Source organism: Oreochromis aureus, linkage group 15 (genome assembly GCF_013358895.1).
Source record: "Oreochromis aureus strain Israel breed Guangdong linkage group 15, ZZ_aureus, whole genome shotgun sequence".
Taxonomy (NCBI): domain Eukaryota; kingdom Metazoa; phylum Chordata; class Actinopteri; order Cichliformes; family Cichlidae; genus Oreochromis; species Oreochromis aureus.
The window spans coordinates 17,008,870-17,025,050 of NC_052956.1; the positions used below are offsets into that span (position 1 = coordinate 17,008,870).

General features: G+C 40.4%; 3 protein-coding genes across 3 annotated transcripts; all 3 read right to left on the reverse strand.

Annotated features, from left to right (window-relative positions):
- Nucleotides 1-727: 727 nt before the first annotated feature.
- On the reverse strand, nucleotides 728-1,561 carry grem1a (gremlin 1a, DAN family BMP antagonist). Its single transcript, XM_031728330.2, has 2 exons — nucleotides 1,452-1,561; nucleotides 728-1,289 (listed from the first exon to the last, which is right to left on the reverse strand). Exon 2 carries the CDS (start codon nucleotides 1,279-1,281, stop codon nucleotides 742-744), a length of 540 nt encoding a protein of 179 aa, XP_031584190.1. The 5' UTR covers nucleotides 1,282-1,289; nucleotides 1,452-1,561; the 3' UTR covers nucleotides 728-741.
- Nucleotides 1,562-1,693: 132 nt separating this feature from the next.
- LOC116311651 (neuroendocrine protein 7B2) lies at nucleotides 1,694-9,875 on the reverse strand. Its single transcript, XM_039599088.1, has 14 exons — nucleotides 9,602-9,875; nucleotides 9,427-9,523; nucleotides 8,826-9,082; nucleotides 8,463-8,614; nucleotides 8,262-8,369; nucleotides 7,989-8,156; nucleotides 7,818-7,908; nucleotides 7,508-7,580; nucleotides 6,726-6,821; nucleotides 6,077-6,302; nucleotides 4,611-4,760; nucleotides 4,217-4,329; nucleotides 2,983-3,036; nucleotides 1,694-2,771 (listed from the first exon to the last, which is right to left on the reverse strand). The coding sequence occupies exons 1-14, from the start codon at nucleotides 9,775-9,777 to the stop codon at nucleotides 2,652-2,654; spliced, it is 1,881 nt and encodes a 626-aa protein (XP_039455022.1). The 5' UTR covers nucleotides 9,778-9,875; the 3' UTR covers nucleotides 1,694-2,651.
- Nucleotides 9,876-11,153: 1,278 nt separating this feature from the next.
- actc1a (actin alpha cardiac muscle 1a) lies at nucleotides 11,154-14,820 on the reverse strand. Its single transcript, XM_031728341.2, has 8 exons — nucleotides 14,690-14,820; nucleotides 13,313-13,466; nucleotides 13,073-13,201; nucleotides 12,796-12,991; nucleotides 12,549-12,710; nucleotides 12,117-12,308; nucleotides 11,557-11,738; nucleotides 11,154-11,418 (listed from the first exon to the last, which is right to left on the reverse strand). Exons 2-8 carry the CDS (start codon nucleotides 13,439-13,441, stop codon nucleotides 11,275-11,277), a joined length of 1,134 nt encoding a protein of 377 aa, XP_031584201.1. The 5' UTR covers nucleotides 13,442-13,466; nucleotides 14,690-14,820; the 3' UTR covers nucleotides 11,154-11,274.
- Nucleotides 14,821-16,181: the final 1,361 nt, after the last annotated feature.

Genomic DNA, 16,181 nt, shown 5'->3' on the forward strand with positions numbered 1-16,181 from the left:
GCTTCAACTGTGTATAGACAGATACATTTTTGCATCAAATCTAAAATGTAAAATCAAATCTTTTACAATATTTTTCCACAAATAAAATCATGGCTCATGGAAAACTGTGATGCAATAGCTTCAATGCAGTTTTATTTATAGGTGCCATTACAATGAATGATACACAAATTATGCACAGCCATGAAATCAAGTGGCTTTTAGCAGTGCATGTATAAAAGTGTATGTCTCTAAAACCTTCAGCCCCATGTCCCACACAGTGGAAACAATGCAACCTCTGAAGTCATCTTATATTTCTGCACATCCATTAGCTTGTTGGATTTTTTTGTTTGTTTGGGCAAATTTTGTCACTGGACTGCCGCAAACCAGCCTGCACCTCAACAGTTCGCATTGGCGTAAAACTTCCTGTCTGCAAATGCATGTGCCAACACATCCAAGTCTGTTTACACTCACAAAACTGCAAGCAGCGACTGATAATTGGCAGATGTTTGGTCATTGTGTGGTAAAGTTGTATTTGCAGGTCAAATTATCACCTTATACAGAACGTGACACTTGAATCTCCCACTTGGCAGTGTGTACTGTCTTTTAGCAGATTTAGTGGTCAACTGTCTCGCCCCCAAAAAAGGCTCAAGCATGTTCCTCACTTTTCTATTCCAACTTATGCGCCTTTTAAGCAAAACAGACTCTCCCTTCTATATTTTTCACAGAAGACAATATTACTGGCCAGCATGTTTTAGTTTGTGGCTAATCCATATCGATAGTAGTGCAGCGGCACAGCTTTACGCGCTGGACTCGTTTCCTCTTAGTGCTGGGCGTCTGTCCCGGACAGAGGAGGGTGTATGTGACGGTGCTGAAGGATTTGGGTTTGCAGGCCGAACAGGAGCGAAAGGCGTTTCCGTCCTGGTACTTGTTCCGCGGGATGTAAAAGGAGTTGCACTGTCCGTAGCAAAACCTGTTAATGATGGTGCGGCGAAGGCAGCCCTCCTCCTCTATGGTCTGCTTGAGCGGCTGTGTCTTACACCAGTCCAGCCGCAGGTATCTACGCTCTGTGACGTGCAGCGCTTCCTGGCTGGACTCCGGCACTTCGTATGTTGAGGTTACTGGCCCCGTTGCGCGAGAAATTAATCCAATAAGAGGGGGCTGTACACACGTCGCTGATTCATTCGGGCTGTGTTTGTTTGGCTGTGGAAACGCGCTTTGAAAGCTCTGAGCTTTCGTACTCTTCAGCGGGGTGAGTAGCAGTGCCAAAACGACTGCAAAGCTCTGCACTGAATGTGTCTGCATCGTTGAGCCTGAAAGGAAAACGGAACAAAAGTTAAGTCCTCGATGGAAAGGAATTTACGCACAACTTTTACGCACACATAAAGCACCACAGAAGCAAGCAGATTCTTTTTTATACAAAGGTTATATATATTATACACATTTCAGAACCAATATCTGTTAAGTGGAGTTACCTGTTTTTTGGTTTGTTTTTTTAAAACTCCTAGCGAGAAAACAATTATCCAGTCAGCATGCGTGTCTTCTAGAGGTCCGCCGTCCTCAGTTGTGGTTTTATGGATTACACAGTGAGGAGATATCCAATTTTGAGTTTCTCCAGAACACGCCCCCAAACCCATATCCTCTCCATCTTGCCTGTCTGTGAATGCAAATCAAAATCCTCTTCCAAACTTTGTTGATGCAGATAAACCGTTTATTTGATTTAACAGAACAAAACAGAACACAACCATTTAGACAAGATGAAGCAACCCAGTGAATAAATACTGAACATGCTACAATGAAGTATTTCACCATCATACTTTTGAATGGCAAAGTAAGACTTTTACCAGAATTACTTGCAAGTATTTGATTGGAAATAGAAATACACTTCTTACACAAGACACCAAAGTAATTCGTCACATACAAAATGAATTTGTATTAATAAACCAATCTCTGTACATCCAAGAAAAACTTTGATATAACATTCGTTCAGATCATTATATATTTATACAAAGTATTGTTATGATACAGGGATATTGTACACTGTCAGATTAGTATTTAACAGCATATATTCTATTATTTTGGGGTTGATTTAGGGTTAATTCTCTGGCAATGTGGTAGTGTGTTACATCTCTTAAAAATAAGAAAAGAAGCAAACAGTTGGTGTAAATGAACTGAGATCTCTTTCCCCCCCCCTATGAAGAGCCCAGATCTTCAGTGTTTTAATAAATACAGTATAACAGATATGATGACAGGCTGATCTTTTTTCATTCCTATATCTCACTTGTGAGCATTTCTGCTAAGAGACAGTTGTTTCAAGGAAAACCTATTTTATTGCCAAGGCAAGATTTCAAACTACCGACCAAAAACAGCTTGACCTGGAAAATTCAGAGTTATCAATCTTTAAAAAAAAGAAAAGAACAAGGTCCATTGTAATTGCTGTTTGTAAAGCTCTGAGATCAAGAAATAACTTTTTTTTTCTTTTTTTTTTTACCAAAAGACAACTTGAAATTTTCTTTCAGGGTGACAGATTCCATGTTTTTGCAATACAATCAAACAAAGCATTTACAAAACACACACAAAGACCCACTGACTGTTAACCAAAATGCTTAAATGTGCATTGTTAAAACCTTTTATCTGACAGTGTGTTGTAATATTGCAGTGGGTATTGCAGGAGTTTAGGTTGTGGATTTGCTGGCAGTGGGGACAGATGGTCCGTCTTCCTCTGAGAAGTGAGGAACTGATTTTTTGGCAACGACATTGTCCAACCTCTGGCCCAATAAATATGGGTTGACACTCTGTGGACACAAGCATAAAACTGTTTGTACACAAACTTATAAACATGTCTATAAGGTGCATGCATCTGATTAAATACAACAGAAATTCAAAGTGTGACTCTTGGCTTAACTCCCACTATGGGTTAAACTCAGTTCAGAGTGCTCAGTGTTGTGATTTCTCAGACACAATCCCACACAGGAAAAGCAAAAAGACAACCAAGAAATAGTATACCCGTTTTCTTCTCTTTGGTCCACCCTTCAGTTTTTGGTACAAAAGTTCCTTGTTCTGAAAACAAAAGAATAAAAAAACAGATTTCAGATCTAAAATCATGTATTCATTGTTTTACAGCTAGTCCATTTGTTACGCTCAACAAATTGTCTGAATGCTCCTTTTAAGGAATAAAAACAGTGTTCTCAGTGGGTAACTTCCTCAGACCAGACATATCAGAGGACAAACTGAGAAATGGATCCATGCTTATTACAAGAAACTTTTATCTGATCTTTCAAATAACAGAAGTCTTGACTTTCTGTTTCTGTGGTTAGAAATGCGAGCAGAACCCCAGAATCCACAAGTATGAGTACTGTTGCAGCGTTGCCATCTCCGATGAAAAAGAATAGCTTATGTAAGCCTCTTCTGGCAAACAGCTGACACTGATGGCCTTTTACTGACCTTGGAAAATTGATATGAGCCTCAAATGGTAAAAAAGCAAATATGGTCCAAATACCTCAAATTAATTAGGAGCCATGTTTGGCAGGTAAGATGATGCAGTTGGAAATCTGTAGTCTGTACTTTACCCTAAAGTGGCCCATGTGGTTAATAGTGAATAACACCCAAATATGTGAAGCAATATGGGAAAAGCTGACTGAGAATTCCAGCTGCGCACAAAGAAATGCCAAGCGATGATTCAATCAAGAGGGCTTTCCATTATTTCCAATCGTTGTTATTTTAACGTAACTGTCTGCAGTATCTACCAAAACTACAGCTGGGAAAATACTTGATTTTGCAAGTTTGCACCTTACAAAGAAATAATAGCTTCTAATTTTTATGGTAGTTTCATTTTAATGCTTCCAACCTTGCCTGTGGAGATGTGGATTGCGATCGATCAATGATTGCTTGCAAACCTCGAGGGGTTTCTCTGTATTGTTGTACCGTCTTGACCTTACAATATAAAGTGCCTTGAGGCAACTGTTGTTGTGATTTGCTCCTGATTATGATGACTCTGGTGTTCCAAATGCACATTTATTTGATCTCTTGCTGAAAAATGTTTATGCAGTATTAATAATTTGTTGCTTTACTCTCTTTTACTTCATTATGAGGTAAATCTTTCTGTGTTCTGGACTTCTGGCTATGCAAATAATTTGAGACTCTGGGCAGTTGAATAAATCAAAATCAATAAATCAAAATAAACCCAGCAATTAGTCTATAATTAAATTAATCAGTTCCTGAGGTCCTGTTTTGTACTCACCCACTTTGCCAGGGCAGGGTAATCATGTTCTGGGTCAAACAGGTGCTGGTGTTTTTGAAACTCTCTGCTGAACTCAGCTGTGTCAGGAGCATTTTCCAAACATCCATCTGCTGCTGTGTATGCAATAAATAGGTAGCAGAGAGCGAGTCACTTTTTCTGTTCATTAGGCAAGCCATGTGTGTTCTGGAAAAGGCTAGCAGTGAATCAGAAAGTGATTAATGCACTTATTTATGTCATTACTTTCTTAAAGGCCAAAAAGAAGATAGAAAAACTATGCATATTCTTAAAAACAGCATTAATAGCAACGTTTTCCATTAACCCCATAAAAGGCTTGTGTTGGTTCTGCAGAAATGAGTGTGTTTAAAAATACTGTGCACAGGGGAAGAATTCCTACCCGTCTTTCCCAGGGGACAGGGGTTTGGTGGGTCTGGGTAGCTGTGGTCATCACTGAAGTCTTTGGGAACATTGTCGCCTGTGAGCTCTGCCACAATGTTGGGGATGTTTCCATAGGGGCCTAGATGCTGCAGTCCCTCATGGGCACCACCTGGTGGAGGAAACAGACACTACAGTCTCCACAAAATCATAAATGCGGCGTTACATGTCTTCCAAGTCCAAATAGCTTTGTTTACCAGGGGGGTAGTACAGAACTGTGGGCCTCTTTCCTTTCATGATCCAAATCTTTCGTGCATTTTTGATTGCTTTTGAATGAATAACTGAGCTGACATCGCAACAGCAGGAAAGGAACTGTTCATATAATGTTGTATTATTAACTCTTGTATTTTTCTAGGGTCTATACCTTACAATATAAAGTGCCTTTAGGCAACCATTGTTGTGATTTGGTGCTATATAAATAAAATTGAACTGAACTGAATATGATTGTTATTAAAAATCTATGATGTGCCTATAAGTCTGAACAGTTTGACATCTCCACACATTTTAAACATTTATTTCTCAACATAGGGTACTCTTTATCACATCATCTTGCTCAGTGTCTGCTACACAGAATGAAGCATACAGGATCAAGATTAGCCTCTTAACCTGCTTGGAGCCTAATACTGTTCTCAGTCTTTTTGTACTCAACTATATCAGAGGTCAGAGGTCAAGGCAAACCGTAATAACTATAAATAATATGATTATACTGATAATTGTGAACAATTAGAAACATAAAGCAAGTTCATGATTAAGCTTATATGATATTATGGCCATTTTTTTGTTAGTGTTCTTTTAATGTTATCAGGCAGAAAAGACTAATGGTTTTGCAGATTGTTTTTAATAGTGCTAAGTTGTGGTGGGTTATTTTCATAGACAGAGTCACATCTGACACTGCTTTACCATCTTTAACAACTCCTGATAGCTAAACCATTCATAGACTCGTCTCTCTTTTCTTAACAGCTCACTGAGTGTGTGTCCTCTCCTTCTCCACGTCTTCCTTCTTGTCCATTAGAAACCACTTTGATAGAATAAATTAGCTGTAGGGTGTGGACTAAACCACTTGGCTTCATGTGTAAGGGGTGAAAAACTGCAAACTTTCCACTTCAGGCTTGCAAGGATCCCTCCTGCCACTTTTCCAGCTATGATGGCCCTAATGTTTATATCCGTTGGGTTTAAGCATTCAGTATTTTTCTGGTCTCAAAGAGATGTGAAAATCTGTTACCCATTTTACCCATCCATAAGTCAATAGTTCAGGTTATCTGAAAATTTCAAGTTTTCCTCAAGTTTTGATTTTATTAGATTTTATCCACAAGACGAAAATTTGAAAAAAAGAAAAAAAAATACAGAGTTAAGACAGATGAAGTGGTGGGGAATACTGCTTCCAATATTCTTAAACTAGAAGAGCCTTTATACATCTCTATAACATACCCTGTATGCTCTGAGGCCCAACAATGTTGGTAGCCTGGTGTGCAGGATACTCCACCCTGGGCCGAGCAATGCCCAGCTGCTCCATGACACCGTGCAGGAGGCGCTGGATGTCGGCCTCAGACACCTGGTCAGCCGTACGGGGACTGCGGGCTGAAGCTCTGCCGAGCTGTAGGCACAGCAGGAGGCTGAGTAACGATAACCGCACCGCCGAGCCCATTTTCGTTATCTATAGGGAGAAAACACACACACACACACACACACACACACAGTAGCCCACAGATGTTTATTGATGTACAAACACGGATGATTTTCCTGTTATAAACATATACGCAATTATTTGTGGATTTAAAAAAAAAAGATCCATAATACATCAAAATCACCTGAACTGAATGTCATTGTGGGTAAAACAAAAAATCAACAAGGCATCCTGTGGTCCGTAAAATGAATAAATCTTTGATGCGCCACTCACTCTGTAAACAGAGCCATTAAGGCCGTTGTGAAAAGCCTATAAATAGCTCCCCATTAACCAAAAACGGCTTTACTTATAATGAAACTCATTATAAACATGTAATTACATTGATTTTTATTTATTGTTGTTACAAAGGAATCGCAAAGGATCAAAAATCAGATTTCTGCATTTTCCCCTTACCTTGTTTGCGTTTAAGGAGAATCCTGCCTGCTGCGGGAAAACTCCGTCAAGTCGTCCACAAAAAAACGCACATTTCCGGATCTTCAAAATAAAGCTCTACAAACGCGGAGGAACAAAAAGCCAAATGCAAATGTTCGTCTAAATTCACTCTGATCCAAGTTGGTTCACCAGTGTTCTGCGCATTATTCATTTATGGGCAGCGTTTGGTGGAAACATTTTATTTTCCGTCTCGTTTTATTTTGACGAGTGGATTTCTGGTGTCCTTATACGTGGACATTTTACAACCCTGCATCCGTCTCGTTTCACCGTTCAGATGCAGTTGCCAGGAAACAGCAAATCCACTCTTCCCATTGGCTAAGACAAAGTGCCATTTACTCCTCGGGAGCTCGACCCTGACGCTACAAATCCGAGCCCAAATGCATTTTCCCCATTTAGTATTGGCTACTGTTTTCCATGTTCTTATATTTCACTATAATTTCTCTCTTTTTAACAATAAAAGAAGGAAATGGGACTCCTCAAAACTGGGTTCGGCTATAATACAAGGAAAATGTAATAAGATTGACTTTAGAAAAGGAGAGAGACTAAAAATATATCTTTATTTAATGAATAATGTATGGGCAACCAGTACATACATCGTTCAGTCTCTTGTTACATAAATACAGTATAAAAAACCAAAAACAAATTTTAAAAAAATATCACTTTTTTTCCCCCCCCTATAAACCACTCTTGTCAACCTGCTGGTTGATCAGAGGTCTTGACTTTAGGGAAACAAACATGAATTATAGTGACGAGCGTCTTCTCCAAAGCGTGAGCTTTAGTTTTCCTGGAGGAGAGCCATCGACACCTCTGGTGAACCTGGTGATGATCCATATGTAAAGCACAGAGGCACATTGAACAAATACACAGCAGACAGCGTGCATTTGGCCAAAGACGATAAGCACCTTGGTTTATTCTACAGTTAACATTTGCTTTACTTGAAGTGGCTCCTTAAAACCAAATGCTGGAACCAAGTAACATCAGCTCTAAGCCTTAGCTCTCTAATTTGTCACTGATGTTAGAGTGAACACTCAAGTTAAATTTATAAACCTTTACCTTTTCAGACCATCTTGTGGCATCTTGTTTAACTTTTTTTCAGCTGCAATGACATCATCCAACAAAGCTGCTGCAGGCCTGAAGCTTTGATCTAGAAACAGTTTTTAGATTAGACTGCACAAATAAAATATTCTCACACATTCCAGTCTGACTCTTTCGCCATATAATTACCTGCTGAAGGCATGTAGGTCCTAAACAAAAGGATGTTGGGGAAAGCATCCAGGCCAAGGCTTCTCCTCAGCGTTGGTCTGTCTCCTGATGTGGACCCATGGCTCTGCTCTGAGGGCCTGAGCTTTGACCCTCCCTGAATCAAGGGCACCGTCTTTACAGAGCGCATTCCTGCATGCGTTTGAGAATTTTAAGCTCAAGAACTCAAATAGTAAAAACTGGTTAAACATAATTTGGACAGAGTGATTTGCTCAGTAACTTCTGTGGTCTTTTTACCTTTGAAACTGTGCCGCTTTTTACTTCTACTCTTGGAGCCAACATCTTTCACAAAATGGAAGTTCATCAGATATTCCATACTATCGATTACAGTTTTGGGAATCACACCTATTGTCACAAAGATTAAAACATTGCATATAAAGCATTGCATATAAAGCCACTGGAAATTCGTTTATCAACCCCAAATAACTGGTCTTTTACCAAACAAATGAGGATTTTCAATGAAGGTGTGCAGAACAAGAACTCTGAGCTCAAGCCGTCCTTCAGACATCTCTGTCGTGTTTGGCGGTGGTAATAGACACGGAGCGAAGACTATAGCCAGGTTGGAGCTGGTCATCAAGTTCTCGCTGCATCTGACAGCAGTACATACAGTGAAGAAAAACAATATCAGGTCTGAACTATCGTGTTATTTCCATCTCAAGCACAACCTGGGACAGAACCAGCTTTGACAGCAACACTTGTTTCCTAGACAAAAAGGACCTTAAAATCAGTACTTTTTGTGCATGCTTCTATTTTTTGTTAAAGTTTAATTTTCACACTTTTTTTAAAAGTATCCTTTCATACCTCTGGGAAACTTTTGCTAAGTAGTCGAACAAGTAATGCAGGCAGGAGGCGTTTCTTGCAGGCAGGAGACAGGACAGCAGCTGGAGGGCTGCCATCCTGTCCTGTAGGTTGGGCAGAGACTGAGCTTTGAGCAGAGCTGCTTGAAGCTCCGAGGGAAACAGCGGCTCTGGCAGCTCCCTGCAAAACTGTTTGATCAGAGTGGCCACATCATAGGGGAGGGCAGTGGACAGACAACTCTCTCCTCGATTCAGTTTGGCCTAAACCAGACACAACAAGAGCAAAAAAAAAAAAAAAAAAAAAAGTATATCTGCATGTAGTATTGTTGTAGTAGTTTGTCTAGGTATAACCAGATTAAACTGTTTAATAGATACGATTAACATTAGAAACACCGACCCACAGTTTCAACAAGAACACACCCTTTTTGGAGGATTCATAAAACTATTTTATTTGACTGCATTTGTACCCAACAAACATGTGGCAACTACTGCAAATGTAGAAGTGCAGGTGACAGGTCAGTAAAGCGACTTAAACCACTAGATGGCACTATTGCTCCAGAAAAGATTTGGGAACTGAGCCTTAAAAAAAAAAGTGAGACTCTTACCCTGAGAGTCTTAATACGAGCAAGACAGCCTGGTTTTCTGAAGAGGCCCACAGTCCCACCACGCTCCAGAAGGAACGAACAAGCGTCCACCAAAAAGCTGGGACACAAATTATTGAGCAAAGCTTTAGAAGTGTTCCTCCCAAGTTATATTCAATGGTTTCCCTTTTCCACTCACCAAGGTACAAGCCCAAATTCAGGAATGTAACACCTGGGCAAATTTTCCAGAGGAACACCAAAGATCTTTGAACCGCTGATCGTCAGTCTCTCCCTTTTCTTCTCAAGACTCTTGACAGAGATCCCATAAAGGACTTGAAGGTGAAACCGAATGACATTGCTGTCTGTAAGCTTCATGATTTGACCGGAAGCAAAGCAAAACCTAAGCACATTAACGGCCTTTCACCGTGGTACCACAATCTCTGCAAACTCAGTAATGAGTAAAAGAGGTGGGCTTTATTATTCTAATCCGTATCACCTGCCACACAGGAAGTGAGCGCTGAAGGAAAAGTGATGCATTCAGGAGTGGTGTAAAACGTGGGTCACTTTAGATTACTATTGAAACAGTTTTACAGTAATTCTTGTTTTCGGGTAGTGGGTGATTCAGTTTCACAACATCTTTGTTTCAACAGTGTTTCAGCAGTATTTCCCCACATGCACAACAAACATTTGTAAAAGTGCAGAAGACTGTCTCTAAAGTTGTTGCCAAATACTGTTTGAGATCTTTCAGTATTGGTCGCAGTAATACTAATAAATGCTAGTGTGAATGCACTTGTTTGAACATACTTGAGTACCAGCTCCCAAATCTAGAACCGATTAAATGCATTTTCACTGAAAATGTATCAGCACTGGGCCGATAAAGTCATCACCACAAAATTACTGCCTAAATGTTGGAACCACTGACATCAGTGGCTGTGCAAGAAATTTATGATTATTCACAGATGTACCCTACAAATTCCTCATTCCCAGAATTTTCTTTTGCTGGAAATTATACCACCTAATACTACATAATGTGGGTTTGGCAGCATACTGATGGCATTGAAGCCAAGATGTTATTTAGTTGGTGGGTTGTGGGAGTGCAACTAACAAAAAAAGTGGTTCTAAAGCATTAATGTTTGTCGTTAAAGGGTTCAAACTCCCACTATCATCTTTCTGAAGTATGCTGTAATTAGGCTGAAGCTTTTTTATTTTTGTTTTTTCTGATAGCACAAAAGGTAAAGCAGTGTTTCAACTATTCTATCTTGCATACCAAAATGTATAAAACTGTGTAAACCACAGACTGATCAAAACCAGCTTGCTGTCTATAGTGTGTGTAAGACTGGTGTTATTTAGATACTAATTGATAATAATAAATGCATCAGTTTATCATTTTATTAACTGCAGGGTCTATAAGGAAAGAAAGCAGTCACAGAATAGTGTTGCTGAAGTTTTCAACCCTTTAACTATAGTAGTTGACCATTATTGTTTATTTAGGCAGTTTAACTTGTGAGCTATAGAAAATTGAAAATGCCTTGAAAAGGGCAGTTTGTAAAAATAATTAAAAGTTTATTTAGTCTTCATTAAAATTATTGATGTAACCACACTTTTGCTAAAAGTGCACTTTCTTTGAGTATACTGTATATTTGTGTTGCCATTTTTCAAACACACTATTTATTCGTCTGAAGTATTGTATTTGTTTTTCAGAATTATATTTGATATTGTCTGGGAAAAAGGCATGACTCCAACTCTCTGGATTACTGATAAAAGGAACTATATTTATTACAACAGTACATGTATATACAGCAAAAGGAACAGTAGAAATACAGAAATAGAAGCAAAGCTGGTGTGGTTGGTTTTATGGTGCTGTCTGAAGATTTAGAAGCACTTCCTGTGGACGATGGAGGGGCCAGCCTCATCGTACTCCTGCTTGCTGATCCACATCTGCTGGAAGGTGGACAGAGAGGCCAGGATGGAGCCACCGATCCAGACGGAGTATTTCCTCTCAGGGGGAGCAATGATCTGGAAGGAGTGGATAGGACAATCAGGAATCAAGTACATATTAGAACATTTTACACCATGCCAAAATTTGAATAAAAGGCTTGCTTATTTCTTCTTTGACAAAATACATTTTAATAACTTTGCAGTCCTTGGACTCACTTTGATCTTCATTGTGCTGGGAGCCAGGGCAGTGATTTCTTTCTGCATACGATCAGCAATACCAGGGTACATGGTGGTACCACCAGAGAGCACGTTGTTGGCATACAGGTCCTTACGGATATCAATGTCACACTTCATGATGCTGTTGTAGGCCGTCTCATGAATGCCAGCAGACTCCATACCTGGGAAGAAGTTGTAAGGAGGTAAGTGTCCATGTAGCTAACAGTGGTGTCCGTTGCAATAAATTTAAGATGTAGACAATAAAACAAGAAGAAATTCTGGATTTAAATGCTACTAGTTACCATTTACACATTTAGTAAGATTCTTTAGTGTCTATGAATTAATAGCATTATAGGTATAAAGGGCTGTTAGGAGAGGCTATACTGAACTCAGAACTCAAGTATACTGTATAATTAATTATATTTATACACAGCTTATATATGGCTTTATTGTGCTTATGGGACATAAGGTCCCATAAGCACAATACACCTAAGTAGGTACTACTATTGCCAGTAATGGTATGAAACCAAAATATGTGTATGTGCAGTGGATCAACTGACCAATAAAAGAAGGCTGGAACAAGGTCTCGGGGCAACGGAAACGCTCGTTTCCGATGGTGATGACCTGACCGTCAGGCAGCTCATAGCTCTTCTCCAGGGAGGAGGACGATGCAGCTGTGGCCATCTCATTCTCAAAGTCCAGAGCCACGTAACACAGTTTCTCCTTGATGTCACGCACAATCTCACGCTCAGCTAAATGGAGGAAATATCACAGTTCAGTCAACCAGGACGAGTATGTTTATATCTAGAATGTTTGGAATTCCATTTGACAAAGCACATTCACAGTATGCGCATATAGCCTGTTCAAGAATTTGGAAACTGTAGGCAAGCTCATTTGATTTAAAGGCTAAAAATGTTCAAATAGATCACTGTTTACATTTTTCATTAAAATTCTGTGGGATTGTTTTTCGCCAAAGCTGGTAATTGTCTTACCAGTGGTGACAAAGGAGTAACCACGCTCAGTCAGGATCTTCATCAGGTAGTCAGTCAGGTCTCGACCAGCCAGATCCAAACGCATGATGGCGTGGGGCAGAGCATAACCCTCATAGATGGGCACATTGTGGGTCACACCATCACCAGAGTCCAGCACAATACCTGTCCAGAGAAGGCAGTAGTTTGTTAGAAGAAAATATGCACAGATTGATATAGTTTAACTTGCATGCGACAGAAGAGAGCTCACCAGTGGTACGGCCGGAAGCATAGAGGGACAGCACAGCCTGAATGGCCACATACATGGCTGGGACGTTGAAGGTCTCAAACATGATCTGGGTCATCTTTTCTCTGTTGGCTTTGGGATTGAGGGGGGCCTCTGTCAGCAGGGTGGGGTGCTCCTCTGGGGCCACACGGAGCTCGTTGTAGAAAGTGTGGTGCCAGATCTGTAAATCCAGGACAAGAATGATGTTATTTGCTGACAAAAATAACATTTCAGTTTTCCCACATCTTTATATCTTTCTCACCTTCTCCATGTCATCCCAGTTGGTGATGATGCCGTGCTCGATTGGGTACTTCAGAGTCAGGATACCCCTCTTGCTCTGGGCCTCGTCTCCCACGTAGCTGTCCTTCTGACCCATACCTACCATCACACCCTGAGAATGAATAAAACAAACTCAAGCTCAAGACTTAAAAACAGACATCCTGTGACAGGGCAACAAATATGTAATCTCCCAGAAACTTGGGGGCCCTTCCCGTATTCCAACCTGGTGACGAGGACGTCCAACAATGGATGGGAAGACAGCACGGGGTGCATCATCACCGGCAAACCCAGCCTTGACCAGGCCAGAACCGTTGTCGCACACCAAGGCGGTGGTCTCGTCGTCGTCACACATGTTTGGTCTGTACTGGGCTGGCTTTCTATATGACACAAAAGATAGAAACCAATCAGAATATTAGGTTGGTGTATTTACAGAAATGTTTAAATGCATATTATTTCCATTTAAAGAAGCAGAAGTTCACATGAAGAAACAAAGCTGTGCAATTCTATGAAACAATGTAGCACTATGTTCAGTATGAAGACACTTTTGAGTAGTCTAATCTCTCTGAGCCTTACAGCTGCCTGAAAAGCCAAAACAGGACCACCACCACACACTCATGGGTCTATTTTCAGCCTCTGGACTCTTGTAAACCCCCCTCTGCCCCCACAACCCCTTCTTAGTATCTCATCATTAAGCCAGAGCCAGTTAACAGCTGAGGCAGTGTGACTTTTGACAAGTGGCAGTGGAGGCCTGGCTCTCCTCTCAGCTGTTGTCACATAGTAGTCTCCTCTGTTTGGATGGAGACCATGTGCTTGGAGTCTTCCAGGCTCTCAGGCCTGAGCCTGCATCCCAAGTGCCAGCATCCCCTCTTTGAAGAGTCTTACCGCTGTCCTATTCTGTCTAATATGTCCTATAGCAGGCCACAAAACTGTAAAACTTAGAGACTGCTGTCTGTAGCTGTGAATATGACCAAGTTACAAAAACTTAATTTTGAGAAACATAAAACTTGACTTTAAAGGTATATTTTAACAATTATTACGTTCAGTAAATTAGTCTAATTTTTCAGTTTAGTTCAAGTAACATAACAGTTACATAAAAATCTGTAAAAAATCCTTATCCGTTGCTTTCCATACTACACAGCCCGACATTTAAATATAACCTAGAAATGCGGGAAATGACCTTTTTCAGAATGCTCTTTAACTTGTGCTAAAAACAGCAATCAGTGAGGAAGCCTTTTTAACCAAAAATAATGAACTGATAATTTTCCTTATGTTGAATCTAACCTGAGCTGGTGTTGTTTGCCTGCTTCTCTGAGTCAAGCATCACATATATCCTCCACCCTAAACCTTGATGGCATCTGACTTGCCCTTATATACCACAGCAGCCCTTAAACTATTCAGCACACACAACTTATCCTTTTACCACTCTTTAACAAAACAATAAAACACCTGCTTAGGCAAGAAACAACTTCTAGCTGTAATAAATACAGTATATCCATGTACTGCTGTAATATACAGCAGCACTATCTGGTCATCCTCACTGACCCCTATGCTCCAAAAAGCAGCATCTGAAACACAGCAATGATCCAGCAAAAGGACTCACCAAGTTGTAACCACAAGACTGGAGTTTCCACCGGGACAAAGGGGCAAGGGTGCAAGGGGTTCCTTAAATATGCCTCGGCGTCCTGGAGCTGGGGGCCGGTGGGCGGGCTCAAGGGTTCACACAAGCCCAAATTAAGTGTTGCTCAGCAAAATAGTCCATTAAAGTGGATCCTGTGTCAGGAAATACCACCAATCTATAGAGATGCTGCCCTGGACATTGAATGCCATAGATAGAAGTAAGAAAGAAAAAGCAGCAAGTGGGAATTTTATTAAGGATACATGATTACATTATGAAGTATTTAAAAAGTACATGTAGGTTAAATGTGATAAATGACAGTGCATATGGATCTTCTATATGATTAAGGATTTTAATGTTATATGCATGGCAGTATTATTAAAACCAATATTATTTGTACATGAAAATAGTGAATTTAGTTGTATTTTAGCTGTCAAATTATTTTTATGGATTCTTTATAAATATAAAAGCTACCGAGCTCGTCGCACTCCCATCAGGGAAAAACAATCAGCTGCAAAACCATCAGTAAATAGTTTGTAATGCAGATTTATGCATAGCAACATATTTCTCCCATTCATAGTTTGTGGAGCTGCCATTCAGATCCCTAGGGATGTGTTAATATGACTAAGCTCAAACAGGGTCCTGGGGATGTGGGTGATTAGATGGTGTGACAGTAATACGAGATCTTGCCTGAGCAGTCTGGTTAAGGAGTCGTCTAAGGGGGACCTGCCTGGGAGAGTTTGCCAACATCGTTTGTAAAGAGTGAAGGGGGCCAAAAAATTCCAGACAGCTGAGAGGCAATCATGTAAGGGGGCAAATGGAGGGAGCTAAAGGCAGTTCCAAAACCTCCACCAGACAACAGACTCCTGGGATGGCAAATGCAAGAGTGACGAGTATCCGTTCTCTGTTCTGATTGGCTCCAGAGTGTCCTTTTAGGGAAATACAGAGCAGCAGGTGCCAGAGTCTGCACGTCGCCACACACACAGCGTAGCTCACACTCCTTATTCGTCAACTCGCACTACCCCCATGTTGAAGCCAGAACAGGCAACAGCAAGTGCAGAAAGAATGTAAATACCCCCCACAGCATCAAGACTTTGAAATATTCCATTTGTAGCCATGTGCAAGGCAAAGGCACTACTAACCTACTTGTTTTTTTTTTCTCCTCACATTTTCAATTCACATTTTTTTGACTTTTACCTTCCAAAAATAAGAGTTTTTTCACTGGATATTGCAACTTTCTTAAATTGTCCAGTTTATCAAATTTGCTGTGTAATGTTGGAAGGAATCTTTTCTCACCTACCATGAGCAGAATCATTTTTGTAATCAAGACAGATTTGAAAAGGATCTGGGGTCTTGTAAAGAGCTAGATATATCACTGGTGATCTCAGTGTCTATGGGGACCCCAACAAGAAAATCAGGCACGACCGCCCTGTGTTGATGTTGGATAGACTGTGCATAGATTATGTCAGGTCATATC